This window comes from Lampetra fluviatilis, chromosome 10 (genome assembly GCF_964198595.1).
Source record: "Lampetra fluviatilis chromosome 10, kcLamFluv1.1, whole genome shotgun sequence".
NCBI lineage: Eukaryota > Metazoa > Chordata > Hyperoartia > Petromyzontiformes > Petromyzontidae > Lampetra > Lampetra fluviatilis.
The window spans coordinates 572,402-590,292 of NC_136284.1; the positions used below are offsets into that span (position 1 = coordinate 572,402).

The following is a 17,891-nucleotide window of genomic DNA, read 5'->3' on the forward strand; positions in this document are numbered from 1 at the left end:
AGCTGGCAAAACCACACAACTGCATTTGTGTTGCCACTGGAACGATCATGACCACATTCTCTCACCCATAGTTAGGGCTAAAGCTGTGGCCTTTTATGGTTCTGGGAGCACTATTTCCTTATAAATTCATGAAACTACGAAAATCCACGCTGCGTGGTTCATGGCCACTCCCGTAATCTCTGGGGGCTAAAATCCACATTTTTGTCGTGGATTTTTGGATCTCTACCAGGAGTGGCTAATTCCTCCCATAATCTGACGCACAGTACGACGACTCGAATATTTAGTAGGTCCCCCGAAGTTACCACGAATTACCAGATTTCTTATGTATTTGCAAATGTTATTCGTGTGTCCACATGCGTGCGCGTGTGTTGGCATGTGTGTGTGTGCGTGCGTGTGAATAGAATGCGTATAAGGCTGAATACGAAGACGAGAAAACGACCTTCTTTCCGTACGCCGATAGCCCGGAGCTCCGGCGCGTCGCGTCCGCACAGAAGATTTTTAGCGACGTATGTGGCACCGTGTTATTTTGCAGATGGCTCAATGGAACTGTGTCATTTAAAAGCTGGCTCACAAAAATAATTCAGAACGTAGCACTGTTGCTGCAAATAAGCACTCCCAGAAGGTCATACGGCTGATGGGATGTGTAAAAAAAATCATTTTCAGTTTTTATTTTGGAGAACACATATGGGAAGGAGGTGTATTGTCTACTAATTTTGTTAGAGATTTATTTAACTGATTTATTTAACTAAATACTTTATTTCACAATCGATAAATTGAACTTAACAGTTTAAGATTTCCCAGCCATATTGCTGGCCAATTGCAATGCGAGTTACATCTGTGTGTGTTTGTGCATGTCTTTGTTGCGACAGATTCAATACAAACAGAAGGGCGATGCTCCATACACATCAGTGGCAGACCCCCCTGATGTGCGGCAGGCTAAGAAGAACTTTCTGCAAGGCAGTGATGTCAGTAATGTTTTGTGATATTCACCCATCACCTGCGCCACCCTTTCACTCACATTTTTCTCCGTTTCCCAGTTGGGTTACAAACGACCCCAGTTTTAGCCTCTTGTCTCTTTCTTTGACTTTTTTCTTTAATCGTTTTGTTTGTTTATGCAAAACAGGGCCGATGGAATGTCTCAGTTTGGCATTGTCAGCTGCTACAACGCACAGCTAAATGCTCGCCAACGTGCTAAAGAGAAAGATTGATTATATCCTTGTTGTTCGCGGTTCAGAGGTTGCCGAGCGTGTGTGGAACACAAACACACATCGTGTATGCTCGGGGGTGCGTGTGTCTGTGTACACAGCTGAAGTATCGCGAGGCCTATAACAAGGACGTTAAGGGAAAGTGGGCCGAGACACCCTACGTGGACATGGCAAACGCCAAGATCAACGCGCACAATCTGTCTCAGGTAAGCTGACAGCTGCCACAACTGTGCTTGACAGGCAGAGCCATGTGGGAGGCACTAGCCTATCGAGCCCGTGGTGTACACTTCAGGAGTTCCCATTGCTCATGCCACTCGAATTACATCCGTTCATTCTGTTGGAATGACCGATGCACGTAATTTTAATGTAACATTCTTCATATGGTTGATATTTATAAAAATGCTACTCTGTCATCACCGCGTGTGTGATGCGTGGCGAGTGTGAGGTGAGTATCTGGTGTGTGTCATTTGTCAGATGAGTGGTTAGTGTCTGGTGAGTGGTGTCTAGTGAGCAGTTAATGTCTGGCAAGGTGTCTAGTATGTGTCTTTTGAGTTTTTAGCGTTTGGTGAGTGTTTAGTGTCTGGTGAGTGCTGATAGTCTGGTGAGTGGTGAGTGTCTGATGTGTGTCTGATGAGTGATGAGTGTCTGGATTGTGTCATTGTCTGGTGAGTGATGAGTGGTGTTCGGTAACACTGGTCAACACACTTTTTCTGGCATAAGGTATTCCAACGGGTTTAAGGCAATTTTGGGGTGCTGATTCCAAATGTGGCATCAGTTTTTGTTTGTCTATCACATCAGGTTTTTGAGATATCAAATATTGCATTTTCAATAAAAACTGCAGAAGAAAAATATTAAATAAATGTGGATATCTACATAAAATGATATTATAAACACACTATCCTAAAAATACAGCACCATATTTTAAAACTAAAGCAGTCACTGACTCGCAACAACTTGCAATCATAAGTGACAGAGTTAATTTCGGGTAAAATCAATGAAAATGGGGTATGCCGATAGCATAAAATGAGATGTGATAGAGCAAATCTGAGATCAGATTTGGAATCAGCACCCTGAAATTAGTCTAAAACAGCTGCAAAAGTCCAGGCCAGAAAAAATGCTTTTTTTGTTGTTGACCAGTGTAATAGGAGAAGGTCTGATGAGTGTGTTATGCATGGTGAGTAGTGAATCGTGAGTATCTGTTTAGTGTCAGTGTCTGTTGAGTGATGAATGTCATATGAGTGAGTGGTGAGTTGTTGTATATGTTGGGTATCAAAATTTTGATGTGTTGTATGCGTGCGTGGGTGAAATTATTATGTTGTATATGTGGGTTATGAATATTCAGTGAAAATAATAATAATCAAATAAAATTTGGCCAAATGTGTAATTATCCGGAAATATGTTAATTTATGTAATTATGCACATTTAATTATGCCAATTCGAGAGGTAATCGTAGTAATTATGCGAGTGGGTGTAATTATGATAATGCAAGTCGTTATGATAACCAGACCCCGCCTCGGTGACGAGGGTGGGTTATCGATCGGAATAAGGCAATTAATCGTATGCAGTTATGCAGGTGTGGTGTAAGTATGCAAGATTAACTTAGATTAACTCGGCATCGTTGTCTAGGTTCGTCTCATTCTCGCTTATATTTTAGGTCCCCGGTTCACCCCGTTATCGCTTTAACATTTACTGAGTATGTGTTAGTGTGTTTATTAAGGTCACCAAGTTCAGATCTCAACGCAGAAGCAGATCTTATGCATAGACTTCAGGAAAGAATCACACAACCACTTCTGTATTAATCAATTTATTACTAATTCAACCTCAACTATGATATAGTATGCGAACTCTCAATCCCGGAACGTCAACACGGCATCAATACAGTATCATCAATGATTGTCTGATTTCACTTGACAACGGCACATGGATCCCGCATAACGCGATGGTTGTTAGTGAGAGAGAGAGTCGTTAAAACATGCAAATACTATGCTAAGAAAAACCTTAACTTTAATGAATGATTATACTCAATATTGTTCACGCAGTACCGCCCTCCTTATTGATCATACGCAACCCTTATCACGTTGTTAGCACCTTGGGTCACGGGACAGTTGAATATTCTGTAGAGGATGCGAGTACGTGCGGCGATTATGACTGAAAGATACTTGAAAGATTATACGGCGATAAAAAAAACACAATCAAAACAGTTATTATTCTTAAAGGCACCAATCTCAACAGATACATCGGCAGGTTATCTGACAACAGAATGGCTCGGAGTAAGGGCCTGCGACGGTGCTCCTTTTCCGAAGATCGTTATCTTATATCAAATTTACTAATTGGGGACCAGATCACCTGATAAGGATCTGGTGGGCCACCACTCCCCACGTGAGCGTGGCTCGGCGGAAGGAGGTGCCAAGAATCAATTCGTATTGATGGATCTGTTGGGAATTTATGCGATTAAGAGTACAGCCCACTAAATATTAAAGATAAAAATTACGAATACTCTTATAAACGACGGATGGCCATCACTCGGTCTCGAGTGTTTTCTTCACAGCCACGGATGGCTTATGGGTTCGAGTGTGTTCGAGTGGTAAGAGTGGTCTTGAATAGTCAATGTTCGGAGTCGGTTCTTTATGTCAAACAGACGCCTGGTGGTCGTGTGGTGAGGGGGCGGTGCGCGTCATACGTATCAGGCGCTCTCCTGTCGCCGTGTTGAATTGGTTTGGATGCCTGTTGATACGCTGTCGTAGTTCGGAACCCGGTCGGTAGGTGGCGCCCACAGCTCGCTCGCAGCGCGCAGTGCTGGGTCGTCGCCTCGTCGCCAAACCGCGATTATCAGCTGCAGCAGAGACCTCCGACTCGGCAGAGGTTGGCCCACGCAGGCCGAGTTGAGCTGTCAAGCGGGTCTTGCCCGCCTGCAGAGGAGATGGGGAGCCGCTTGAGTCGAGCCCCGAGAGCCGGCTGAACTCGGCTGAGTCCCAGAAGCTGAAGAGTCGAGCTGACCCGTTGGTCGCAGCTCGCTCCTGAGTCGACCCGCTCGGTCGAGCTGAAGATGAGTCGAGCCGACCCGCTGGTCGCAGCTCGCTCCTGAGTCGACCCGCTGGTCGAACTCCTGAGCCGACCCACTGGTCGAACTCGGCTGATGAGTTGACACTCCTGGTCGAACTCGTGATGAGTCGACTCTCCTGGTCGAACTGAAGATGAGTCGAGCCGACCCTCCCGGTCGAGCTCGCTCCTGAGCCGACCCGCTGGTCGAACTCGTGATGAGTTGACTCTCCTGGTCGAACTCGTGATGAGTTGACTCTCCTGGTCGAACTGGTTTCCAATGCTCAGGGTCCTTTCTTTTATGCCGAAAAATCCCTTTGGGTCCTGCCCACAAGGCGGGGTTTCTTTCGATTTTTGCTGTGTCAGGATCTGTCCGTAGGTAGGTGTATCCATGTGTGTGTCCGTACGTCCGTGTCCTTGTGTGCATCACCCACGGTATATTCCGTTGTCATACTCCCTCCATAAAATCCATGAGCAAACAATCAGATGTTACAAATTGCCTCGAAGTCGTCTCTCTGTCTGGGTGCAATATCATCTCTTGTCTGGCCTTCTTCATGAACCAAAACACAGACGTTACAAATCGTCTCACAGGCGTCTCTGTCCGTGTTGCACGGCCTGGAGGGAGGGGCACACTCCCTCCGACCCTCACAGACGCACACAGACATGGTTAAAAAGTTTTAAATTAACATTTGTCCCTTACCATTTCCCAGTTATGATTCTGTATGTAACCTAAGGTGTGTCGTTTCCCATCGTGGTGCTTGACCCAAGTGGAGGTGCCTCCCCGAGCACATACACACTCCCATCCCGCGCTGCGGGGATACAAAGACGGCCGGGATCTCCCTTTCTCTCCGACCCTGGGTTTAACATCGCTCTTTTATTATGTATTTTATTTCGACCTGGTGGTGATTTATCCCGCTATCCTGGCTTTTCATAAGTTTTACTTTTGTCTTTTCATGCATAGGCTTATTATTATTAATTTATTTCCGATATCTTAGGTTAAGGGGTAAGTTTCTTGATCCTAGGAATTCGTATTCCTTGGTGTCTGCATGGTTATATAAGCGGAATATAGTTGACGGTGAATAGCGTTAACATTGATGTTATGTACGATATTATGTATTGTGATGTCTTTAACTTAACTTGTTGGTCGGCTTTACTGACATGAAGTTGCATTTCATAGCCTCGCAGTCTTTGCCTCACTCTGTCTCTGCTCGCCGTTGTTGTTGCTGTCCAGCTGACGCCGTTAACTCAAGGCCTCATTAATTTCCGTCACTCCTTGTAGGTGAGGGCGGTTGAACCTTGGAGTCAGTTCTGGTTTTTGTCTGCTTGCTTCTTCTGATGTCCCCTGACCCCGGGAGTTATTATTTCTACTTTTATGGCCTGTCGAAGCCCGACTCGCTGTTGCTGGGCTGGTGGGTCGCTGGGTTGGTGTGTTCCCGGCTTTTTTGCTTACGTTTGCAGTTCGCCGTGCTCTTAATTTCCTTCCCTCTTCAACCTTATATCGACTATTCGCTCCTGTCTGGGTGCGATTCAATTTTGACTTAGGAAGGTTCTGATTGTCATATGCTTTGGGTCGAGTTGTATAAAAAGTATTAAAGTATGGAAATAACATTTCATATTGACTTAATGATGGTGATGGTTCAGTAGGCGTAACTTGTGGCCTGGTTTAATTGGCGTGGGTGTGAATATCGATAACTTTAGCCTATCCTGTTGTTAAATTCCGACTTTAACGTTACTTTAATAGCAATACAGAATAATTGAGCTTTTCGTCTTAACTAGGCGAACGCGAACTTCTGGTGACCCCTGCAGACTTGCTATTCAGCTGAGTCTGCATCCTTGAGATATACAACGCTCTTATTCGTCTCACTGTGGCCATCCAACCTTCTGCTCTGGGAGTGTTATTCTTAAGTTCAGGTCAAAGGCCCCCTCACGTTCAGACGCGCAGGTTGTTAATCAGCTCCCTCCCCTGTGTACACAACCTTGAGCTGACCCACTTCGTTTGACCACTCACCCTGGATTTATCTTTCCTTGAGGCAAGGTTGCAAATTCGTCATCCTAGCCCTCCTCCAGTTCATTACTTAACAACACCTGGTGTTTTGCAGTTTGCTGCGCTTTGGGGTGTTTTCATTCATTATATATCAAGTAAAAAGATAATATATAAAAATATCAAGTTTGGAAGAAGGGTTAGGATACAACAGAGTGGCTGGTGTGCTGTAAGTGGTATCTGGTAAGTAGTGTAAGGTGAGTGATGAGACTGAGGCAGTGACGCGAACAAAGCTAGTTTTTTTGTTATCATTGAGAGTCTTATGAGTTGGTACTCAGCACAGGGCCTGAAGGCTGTTACATATGCGTGTATGTTGTCATGCACAATGAATGCATTATACAATGCTTATGGTTGGGGATTTCCTAGCAGAGGCCATTGTTGCACTGCTGTGTGTTAATGTTGGTGCTGTGGCCTCTGTGGACTTGTGCAGATCCAGTACAAGGCAGACTGGGAGCACATGAAGGACAAACAGTGTGGTCTGCAGAAGGATGCACTGCCACTCAAGGTGGCCAAGGCCCAGTGCAAGATTGCCAGCAATGTGGGTTTTACACTGCCCTGGTACACACTAATTGCTGTCACACAAACCAATGTTTTCATTGGTTTATAGCCACGTGGATTTGCGGGAGTGTCTCTGACCGTGAGCTGGTGATTCGTTGTGCTGCAGGTGGAGTACAAGCGGGCATTCGAGCAGGCCCGAGGCCAAGCGGCCTGCATGCAGAGCGTGGATGATGATCCCAAGATCCGCCATTCCATGAATGTTTCCAAGAACCGCAGTGAGGTGGGTGCATTGCCTTCGGTGCGATTGGTTCACATCACTATGCATGACGCACATGCAAGAGAAAGTTACAGATACATTTTGATTGTTTATTGTGAACAAGTGTAGCAAGCCCGCAAGTCACATTCCACCACGAACCAGGTTATCCGTAGCCTGCCATGGTGGTGTTTGGTGTGTAGACACGTGCATTATGTTAATATGTATTGATTATGTTCTCACATGGTAATACATGCAGTAAAAATTATCTTTAATTCCAGCTCCTCATGTTGTGTTATTAGGGGCCCAAATAAAGCCTTGTTTGATTGATTGTATCGTCTGTTTAGAATCTGTACAAGAAGGAATATGAGAAGAACAAGACTAAGTTTCACATGCCGGCGGACTGTGTTCACGTGGTTCAAGCCAAAAATGCGCAGGAAATGGCCAGCAACTTGGACTACAAGACAAGCCAACATGGCTACGTACTTCCCCCTGACTGTGTGACGTCACAGCAGGCCCGCAAGGCCTACGACCTCCAGAGTGATGTACGAGCCACCACTGACACTGAGCACTGCACTTTGATCGCACAGGCGGTGACATCATCATCATTCCATTGATATGCCACCCTCTTCATCAACTCAACATCTCTCGTTTGACTCCAACAATAACTCCACTCTTCGATCTCACAGGCACAACAGTTTAACTCTCACCAAACCCGCACAGAGCTGCTTCAGCATGGAACCATCTCCCAGACCCACCAACTCGTGCCGCCAGTCCGAGCTGATTTAAATCTGTGATTAAAGCTCGCTCACGCAATATATGCGACCACCATAGTGCTAATGCTTTTTACATAAACCGGCCATGTGTATCACTTACTTCTGTATTTATGTGTGTGTTTGACTGGGTGAGATATACATTGCATGAATGCAAACTGCATAAGTTGTACATGTAAATGTGTGTACATGTGTCGTGACATGTTTGTTATGTACGTGTGAGTTAACACCCGGGACACCCTTGTAAACAAGGCATACCGGCTCAAGGGATGGTTCAGCGGAATATTTAAATTGATAAATTAATAAATAGATGTCCCTACAACAAGAAGTGTGTGTAGACAATGTGACGTGATGGTGCGTATGTCGTACGAGTCATGTATATGTCATGGTGCGCGCTACATATGTGCGTGCTGCAGAATTTGTACAAGTCGGACATGGACTGGATGCGTGGGGTGGGCTGGGTCACCTCGGGTTCCGTGGACGTTGAGAAGGTCAAGCGCGCAGGCAGCATCCTGAGTGAGGTGCGTCACCTCCCCTATCTCCGCACCTGCAAGGCCACCAGCGACGGTGCACACCTGTACAAGGGCAGGCACCGTCGCCCGTGCTCCCACCGACTCAGCGTTCCGCCTGTCCTGTCCACAACCTGCGCTTCTTTGTGCAGAAACGAGGTGCTGAGATGTTTCTTTGCTGCTCCCACAGAGGAAGTACAGACAGCCAGCTCAGCAGCAGCCCTTCACCCAGGTGGAGGACACGCCAGAGTTGGTGAAGGCCAAATTCAACAAGCAGCTCTGCAGTAAAGTACGTGTCAGAGTGTTCCGTTCTGCCGTGAATGACCCTCCTGCATCATTCATTTTCAAACACCGTTTGCTATTCTTCCTGATGGCTCTGTGCGTGTACATTTGCGTGTGCGAGCAGCTCGTGTACAAGGCAGATAGCGAGAAGCGCCTGCACCAGTACACCATGGATGCAGATGAACCCCAGCTGCTGCAGGCCAAGGTCAACAGCATCAATCTGAGTAATGTAAGCAGCCCATTACTCTCTTGCCACCTCAACGCATGGGGTAATCACTCATTCACTCACCACTTCAATACCGATCATAGGTAGTGATCACTCAGAGTTTCACACTCACTGCCACAACTCTCCTCTGCTTGTTTGCCTACAATAATGATACTTCTAACAGCCGGTGTATTAACCATAATATAAGTGCCGTCTGCTTTAAAGCGGACGCTAAAGATCCCGTGACGTAATTGGAAATGAATGGGTCATTATGTGCCGGCGTCACGGTCCAAATTTTCCAATCAAAAGATTCCCCTCAAGATTACTCAATTGGGATTATACATAGCAATCATCGCCCCCTACTGGCAGACTACTTGCAGGCCAGCTGGTAAGTCAGCTGCGCCACACAGGGAGAGTTGCCACTGGGGGGTCCCCTTGGAATGTTTGAGATGAGATGTGACGGAATATTTTTTCAGTTGCTGAGGCGTTTAAGAGCCATATGAATGCACAAATACAGCACGACATTACCCGAGTGATGCCTTTGATTGTAGTCGGTATCGCAATGTTTTCTCACCAGAAATGCTACCAATTTGACTATGAAGAAAACAAGGCCACGGGTTATGACCTGAAGGCTGATGCCATTCCTTTCCGTGCTGCAAGAGCTTCCAGCAACATCGTGAGCGATGTGAGTAACAAGCGCCCACACAGAACAATCACGAAAACAATTGCAGCGCATTAAGAACCAGAAAGCAAAGGTGGCCCGGGTTATCTTCAGACATCTCACAGTGGTTGTGGCCGTGGTGACTGTGGTGCAGCGCAAGTACAAGAAGGAGTACGAGGCAGACAAAGGCAAGCACATCGGGGCCCGGAGCCTGCAGGATGACCCCAAGATGGTTCACTCAATGCGTGTGGCCAAGATGCAGAGTCAGCGTGAGTACAAGAAGGGCTATGAGAAGGGCAAGACCAGCTACCACACGCCGATGGACATGCTGCAGGTCGTGGAGGCCAAGAAGGCCCAGGCCATGGCCAGCAACGTGGACTACAAGACGCGGCTGCACAGCTACGTGCTGCCACCCGACCACATGACGGCCCAGCACGCCCGCAAGGCCTACGACCTGCAGAGCGACGTGAGGAATGTGCAACGAATGAGGGCGATTCTCGTGCTCACAGGGAACCATCTGGCAGTGCTGATCTGAGACTCCAGTTCTTGTTCACTATCCACACTGTATTACACTTATTTCTCTTATTCTTGAGTGCCCTTCTGTCTTTTTGTCACGACGAGGGGGCCCAATGAGACCATTCTGCCTACTCCTGTCTTGCACCAGCTTTATTGCTTCCTTCGCTTGTTGCCCTTTCCGTTTGAGGTGTCGTTTTTGACGGTGACAATGCGGGACATCTTTGCTCTTTCTCTATTTTGTGTTCCTTGTTCTCTCATGTGTAAAGCCATGTTTGATATTCTATATTATACTCACCTCCGATTAGCACGGTTGGCTACGTACGGTGCAACAGAAGTTCAACATACGTACAGTTGTGCTTTTTATTTAGTTAGAGGTGGATGCAACTCACAAACGAATTGCTCCTACTTTGTTCCAGGCCATTGGGCATGAGTACACAGCTTTATTATCGACGAAAAATACTTGAAAATCAAAAGCAGGAGGTTGTCTATTGGCATCACTGCACTGACATTATATCATGAAATGTGGGGCGATACAACAGTGACAATATTACTGAAGTGATTTTAAAGGATTTGTCTTTTACTCATGAATTACATTTTGAACTAGTATTGGGCAGCTTGGGACGCATTCCAGGTACATCTCCACAACCAAGAGCAGTTTGTGTTTTGTGCTGTGTCTTTCTCTCAGAGCCACGATTGATAAAACTCAAGTTTGTAAAAAAAATCCAATTATGGTACCCAGATATTAAGGCACCCAAAAGAACATGTCTCAGAATTCCTGTCAAAGGACTGTCATTGGCCCCTGCTTATTTAAAGCAGTCGGGGAGATTGATAATTATCCCTCACTCGCTGATTCACTCACTTACCGACAGTCAGTCACCTCCTTATCACTCTTCTATCGCTACTACCATGGTTACTCTTACCGTTAATTCACTCATTGATTTCTCCACCCATGTTGAGGACTCAGTCTATTAGTCTCACCATTTTGTCTCATCCAGACTGTGTTCAACCACCACACTGCTGGTCACAACAACACACTCACCCTCTCACTAACCCACCTCACTCACTTGCTCACCACACCGCAGGTCAACTCACTTCTCTTTATGCTTCTTCCCCCGCACTGCTCCACTTTGGAATTCCCACCATTGTCTCTTTCCCCAGGCTCTAATAATAACCTCGCTCGATTCAAGAAGCGTGTTAACACTTACCTGTTACAAATTTGATGGTGCTGTTTGTAGCTGGCCATGTGACGTTGTGGGCCTTTGGGCCTGTTCTCAGCATTTTTTTTTTAAGAAACTGAAACACCACAAGCAGCCACAGAATATAAGTGCCATTCCGTTGAGGACTTGAGCATGATGCGGACATGAAGCCGAGTGTCGTGCGTCTATGCTATTCAAGCTGTGCTATGCGCACACGCAGCGGAGTAGCCATTCTTGCCGACTTGTTAAAATGAAGGTAGCTTAGGAGATTTACGTGGTTTCAAAGTGACAACGATATCCTGCACAAATGAGCATTGCAGCGGTACTCATCTACCGTGTACCTCCCTGAACCAGTGGTGGGAATTCCACATTTCTGTGTCGGGATTCAGATATCCATAGGACAATCACTGTTGACTTCCCCACAAAACGGTACTAATTTAATCAACACCGGAGGGATTATAGGCTGAGTCAACTCCCAACAAGAATTTAAATTCCCAACCTTCCAATCACAAGCTCCTTGGTCTACTGCTGAGCCACCTGCATGGATTAATATCTTGCATGGCCTATTTAATTAAAATTAAAAGAAGATGATTTAGATTTTAAACTATTAAAACATGTGAGCTTTAATTTTTCCTGTTTATAATGCATCACAGTTTAGTCTATTTAGAGACACGTGTGTGGCAAGAAGTGTGTGCAGACAATGTGACGCAATGGTGTGCATGATAATTGGTTTTTTACCCTTCTATCTGGCAACAAAACTGACACCTTTTTAGAAGGAGTCATGTTTGCATAGACCGCAATACCTGCAGTCATAAATACAAACAAAAGACATAACTCTGATAATGTGCACTGTCCTTGAAGTTGATTGGTCCACACCCGAGACAGCTTTCCTTAGAGCCTAGTCTCACATGGGTTGGACCAGATGACGCCAAAAGGCGCAGTGCGCCTTTTGGCGTCATCTGGTCCAACCCATGTGAGACTAGGCTCTAAGGAAAGCTGTCTCGGGTGTGGACCAATCAACTTCAAGGACAGTGCACATTATCAGAGTTATGTCTTTTGTTTGTATTTATGACTGCAGGTATTGCGGTCTATGCAAACATGACTCCTTCTAAAAAGGTGTCAGTTTTGTTGCCAGATAGAAGGGTAAAAAACCAATTATCATATTTTTACTGGCAAATGAGGTTCCCATAGAATGGTGTGCATGTCGTACGAGTCATGTGTATGTCGTGGTGCGCGCTACATATGTGCGTGCTGCAGAATTTGTACAAGTCGGACATGGACTGGATGCGTGGGGTGGGCTGGGTCACCTCGGGTTCCGTGGACGTTGAGAAGGTCAAGCGCGCAGGCAGCATCCTGAGTGAGGTGCGTCACCTCCCCTATCTCCGCACCTGCAAGGCCACCAGCGACGGTGCACACCTGTACAAGGGCAGGCACCGTCGCCCGTGCTCCCACCGACTCAGCGTTCCGCCTGTCCTGTCCACAGCCTGCGCTTCTCTGTGCAGAAACGAGGTGCTGAGATGTTGCTTTGCTGCTCCCACAGAGGAAGTACAGACAGCCAGCTCAGCAGCAGCCCTTCACCCAGGTGGAGGACACGCCAGAGTTGGTGAAGGCCAAATCCAACCAGCAGCTCTGCAGTAAAGTACGTGTCAGAGTGTTCCGTTCTGCCATGAATGACCCTCCTGCATCATTCATTTTCAAACACCGTTTGTTATTCTTCCTGATGGCTCTGTGCGTGTACATTTGCGTGTGCGAGCAGCTAGTGTACAAGGCAGATGGCGAGAAGCGCCTGCACCAGTACACCATGGATGCAGATGAACCCCAGCTGCTGCAGGCCAAGGTCAACAGCATCAATCTGAGTAATGTAAGCAGCCCATTACTGTCACCACCTCAACGCCTGTCACGTGGGGTGATCGTTCTCACTCACTAACCACCTCAAAATTGATCACCGACGATTTCACACTCACGACTACAACTGTACAAAAACAATATCACCTGAGTGATGCCTTTGATTGTGGTCGGTATCACAATGTTTTCTCACCAGAAATGCTACCAATTTGACTATGAAGAAAATAAGGCCACGGGTTATGACCTGAAGGCTGATGCCATTCCTTTCCGTGCTGCAAGAGCTTCCAGCAACATCGTGAGCGATGTGAGTAACAAGCGCCCACACAGAGCAATCACGCAAACAATTGCAGCGCATTAAGAACCAGAAAGCAAAAGTGGCCCGGGTTATCTTTAGGCATCTCACATTGGTTGTGGCCGTGGTGACTGTGGTGTAGCGCAAGTACAAGAAGGAGTACGAGGCAGACAAGGGCAAGCACATCGGAGCCCGGAGCCTGCAGGACGACCCCAAGATGGTTCACTCAATGCGTGTGGCCAAGATGCAGAGTCAGCGTGAGTACAAGAAGGGCTATGAGAAGGGCAAGACCAGCTACCACACGCCGATGGACATGCTGCAGGTCGTGGAGGCCAAGAAGGCCCAGGCCATGGCCAGCAACGTGGACTACAAGACGCGGCTGCACAGCTACGTGCTGCCACCCGACTACATGACGGGACAGCACGCCCGCAAGGCCTACGACCTGCAGAGCGACGTGAGTGTGCATTCCCACCGGCCTCGTGCGTATCACTGAGAATCATCACCAGAGGCGGGTCACAGGGGATTCATGAAACAATGTCTTGTCTTTACACAGTCGCTGTACAAGTCAGACTTGGAATGGATCCGAGGGTGTGGATGGATTCCCACCGAATCCCTGGATGTAAAGAAGGTTAAAAGAGCAGGGAACATCCTGAGCGAGAAGAAATACCGGCAACACCCAGACACCGTAGGCTTCACCAGTGTGACCGACTCGCCCGTCATGCAGCAGTGCAAGCTCAACGCCGACCAGATCAACGACGTGAGTGCATTGCTTATGCCTAAAGTGACACGAGGCTTAAGTTTAGGTTCATTAACATTCTGATGGTTAAAAATGTCAAATTTTTTGCACAATTTCTGACAAATGTAGTGTTCTGATTTTGTGGTGTGTTTGTAGCGTGCGTACAGGAAAGCATGGGAGGATTCAAAGACTGAAATAAGTATGATGCCCGATACGCCGCAGCTGTTACAGGCCAAAGCCAACGCGTACAACCTCAGTGATGTGAGCCTGGTTGCAGCTGAAAACATGTGTGCACCATTAAGAATATTATGAACATGATGAACAAGGTAAGTAGCCTGCGGTCTAGCTACATCACAGGAATCGTTTGTTTCAGGTTTGCTACAAAAAAGGATTGGAGGAGCAGCGTGCTCTAGGCTGTGACGTGCGAGCAGACGCCATCCCCATCCGAGCGGCCAAGGCCTGCAGGGCGATCGCCAGTGACGTGAGCTCACACCGCCGCACCGCCACTGCCTTCACAGCAACGAGCCACTACCCTGTGGCTGCAGGCTGAAGGACGTGTGCCTCTTTCTTTTGCAGGTCAAGTACAAGGAGGCTTTTGAGAAGGCAAAGGGACACCACGTGGGCTTCCAAAGCCTGGAAGACGATCCCAAGCTGGTCCACTCCATGCGCGTTGCTAAAATGCAAAGTGATCGTGCGTACAAGAAGAATTTTGAAAAGAGTAAGACAAACTACCACATGCCTTTGGACATGCTGAACCTCGTCATGGCCAAGAAGTGCCAGGACATGGTCAGTGACACCACCTACAGGCAGAGACTGCACGACTGGACGTGTCTGCCGGACCAGACCAGCGTCGCCCACGCCAAGATGGCCAACGAGCTGCAAAGCGATGTAAGATCTTGTTTTATGTTTTTGTTTGCTCATGTATTATGTTTTTCTCAGTGTCTAGTAACACATAATTCTGGTTATGTCACCCTAGACTCTCTACAAGGCAGACCTTGATTGGATCCGGGGATGTGGCTGGATTTCGGTTGGGTCCTTGGACAATGTGAAGGCTCAGAGAGCAGGAGACATCCTGAGCGAGAGGAAATACCGGCAGCACCCAGATACTGTAGGCTTCACCAGCATCAGCGATTCGCCCGATATGCTCCAAGCTAAAGTCAATGCCGAACAGCTGAGCGATGTGAGTTTAACATGATCTTAAAGTGATGCTTCAGTAAATTAGCATGCATTTAAATTAACAACCATTGCCCTGTGAATGACAATACATTATAAACTAACGTATCTGGAAGTGATCCTTCTTCAGAACAAAAAAAATATGTTGGATGATATCTTTCATTTTGCCGTGGAGGTTTAGACATGTTTTGATGTCGCCGCTGTCCACGTTCACGCGTGATGCAAGTCCAGATGCTGCACAGGGCCGGCTGGTTTGTGACTCTGTCGTGCGTCTGTAGTTGGTGTACAGGGCTGATGGTGAGGAGGCCAAACACTCGTACACGCTGCCTCCAGATGCACCGCAGCTGCTACAGGCACGCGTCAATGCCTATAACTCCAGCGACGTAAGTTGAGATGCACAGTTGCTTTAACGCCTGTGTCCTCATCGCATGCCTGTGAGCACAGCATGCCACGGTCACCACTCATGTAGGAGTAGTCACAGTAATTTCCTGCTCGATTGAGGTAGTGTTCATCTCTTTACAGCCTTAAGCCAGTGGTGAAAATTTCGCATTCCTATGGCGGGGGCGAGTCTATCCATAGGACAACCACTGTTGACTTCCCCACAAAGTGGTAATAATTTTATTGACCCTGGAAACATGATGGGTTGAGTCAACCCTCAACCAGAATTTGAACTTACAACCTTCCTATTGTGAGCTGCTCGTAGTAGTATGCCATATTTAACCAGGATCTGAAATAAAATCATTGAGATGAAACAACATTCCCTGTTTATTAAGGGCGACCTGGGTCATATCAAGACGGGTTAAGTACACAATATTTATGTTGCACATTCATAATGAAGAGACGAGGGGCTCCAGGTGGATAGCAACACATTTGTTTTCAATATCTGTAAAACACGACATGAAAATCTCATTGGGCAGGCATGCAACAGGCCTCCTTTAGCCATCTGGTTGGTGTGCATATCAAGTCACTCAAGAGACTAGTGTACACACAAGGTCACAAGGTCACTCAAGAGACGAGTGTACACACAAGGTTACAAGGTCACTCAAGGTTACAGGGTCAATCAAGTGCCCGCCAGTCTCCGACTGGTCAGATTCAATATTGACTGCACGTATTGTTGAAGCCTATAGCAAATTTGGACCTTATAAATAATTGGAGTGTTTCTACTTCTATTGTGCCACATTTCAAAAGCATTTAAATTGAACAATCGAGATTAATCTTAATTTTGGAGCTTTCGTGACTGCAGGAATTATTCTTTGGTTCTTTCGGTAAAGTCACGTATAAAGATAAAATAATAAATTAAATAATCGCATACGACGTTTCGATTGCAACACAAGCAATCATCATCAGGTATAATGAAATAGCGACACAAAATCTAACCAGAAAACCACAGACAGACATATAAGCAAACAGATATCACCAAGATACACAGAGAGGGCAACACCCCTCTCTGTACCTGTGTTGCCCTCTCTGTGTATCTTGGTGATATCTGTCTGCTTATATGTCTGTCTGTGGTTTTCTGGTTAGATTTTGTGTCGCTATTTCATTATACCTGATGATGATTGCTTGTGTTGCAATCGAAACGTCGTATGCGATTATTTAATTTATTATTTTATCTTTATACGTGACTTTACCGAAAGAACCAAAGAATAATCGAGATTAATGTTTACAATAATGTTATACCATTGTGAATAAGGAAGAGTAGAAGGTGGGGTGCACTTCAAAAAAATTATAGAAACTTTTTTTTTTACTAATTCTGCAAATAAAAATCACTAAAGAGGCAATAGAGAAGATGTGTACAAAATATGAGAAGAGAAAATGTTAACAAAATGGCTTAACACAGCCAGAAAACATTAACACAAACACTTCATGGTTATGTAACAAAAATATTTTACACACTGATCAAATGCATCTAGGAATGTGCATTGGAGCTTCGAATAATGTAGTGCATAAGTGCACTTTGCTAGTAGTGCAGAGGTTGGCTAGTGTAACCAGATATGGACCAAGGTGATCCTGTTATTGTGGTGCCACACGTTGACACTTGGAGGCAGGGGCATGTGTGAGGTTGCTGCTACCAATAGAACTCTGCATTCATGTCTTCCTGCCTGATAAGAAGCAGCACTTTGGAAAAGGACAGTGCATAATGGCACCTCTGATTAGCACGGTTGGCTACGTACGATGTGAAAGAAGTTTAACATACATGCATATGGCAAGGCTACTCCAACCTGTGTTATTTATTGTGTGGAACTGTTGTGGTTTAAGTTTGAGGTTATCCTTGCTACTCTGGCTGGTTTAAAACTTTAGTCGTGTCGCTAGGTTTGCTACAAGATGGCCTGGGAGAAGACCAAGGACAAGGATTTTGAGCTTCCACTGGATGCGCTGTCCATCACAGCCGCCAAACACTCCGTCAACATCATGAGTGACGTGAGTGTTGCTGATGGCCGACCTTATAAAATACTGGTACCCCATCGCTGTTAGATAGCTATGCATACGCCAATTTAAAAAGCCTCAGCACTCAAAGTGTCATATATAACATCTCCTCTCAAACATTCAAAAGGACACCCTCAGTGGCAGCTGACCCTGTGTGGCAAAAGGTGACAGCACCGGCCTGCAAGTGGAAATTTGTCAACCAGTAGGAGGCAATGATTGCTATGTATAAATCCTTTGATT

The 17,891-nt window shown here is 46.3% G+C and overlaps 1 protein-coding gene across 1 annotated transcript in view; it reads left to right on the forward strand.

Moving 5' to 3' along the window:
- Positions 1–17,891, forward strand: part of LOC144934387 (nebulin-like) — a 99,967-nt gene that overhangs the window by 10,511 nt on the left and 71,565 nt on the right. The window contains exons 8-30 of the mRNA XM_078860081.1: positions 402–506; positions 870–965; positions 1,307–1,411; positions 6,716–6,823; positions 6,950–7,063; positions 7,384–7,581; positions 8,226–8,330; positions 8,509–8,607; positions 8,725–8,829; positions 9,383–9,490; positions 9,621–9,932; positions 12,436–12,540; positions 12,719–12,817; positions 12,935–13,039; positions 13,220–13,327; positions 13,458–13,769; positions 13,869–14,072; positions 14,208–14,312; positions 14,425–14,532; positions 14,628–14,939; positions 15,028–15,231; positions 15,503–15,607; positions 17,538–17,645. Of these exons, the coding sequence (XP_078716207.1) occupies positions 402–506; positions 870–965; positions 1,307–1,411; positions 6,716–6,823; positions 6,950–7,063; positions 7,384–7,581; positions 8,226–8,330; positions 8,509–8,607; positions 8,725–8,829; positions 9,383–9,490; positions 9,621–9,932; positions 12,436–12,540; positions 12,719–12,817; positions 12,935–13,039; positions 13,220–13,327; positions 13,458–13,769; positions 13,869–14,072; positions 14,208–14,312; positions 14,425–14,532; positions 14,628–14,939; positions 15,028–15,231; positions 15,503–15,607; positions 17,538–17,645 (3,330 nt within the window). The remainder of the gene's footprint in view (positions 1–401; positions 507–869; positions 966–1,306; positions 1,412–6,715; positions 6,824–6,949; positions 7,064–7,383; positions 7,582–8,225; positions 8,331–8,508; positions 8,608–8,724; positions 8,830–9,382; positions 9,491–9,620; positions 9,933–12,435; positions 12,541–12,718; positions 12,818–12,934; positions 13,040–13,219; positions 13,328–13,457; positions 13,770–13,868; positions 14,073–14,207; positions 14,313–14,424; positions 14,533–14,627; positions 14,940–15,027; positions 15,232–15,502; positions 15,608–17,537; positions 17,646–17,891) is intronic.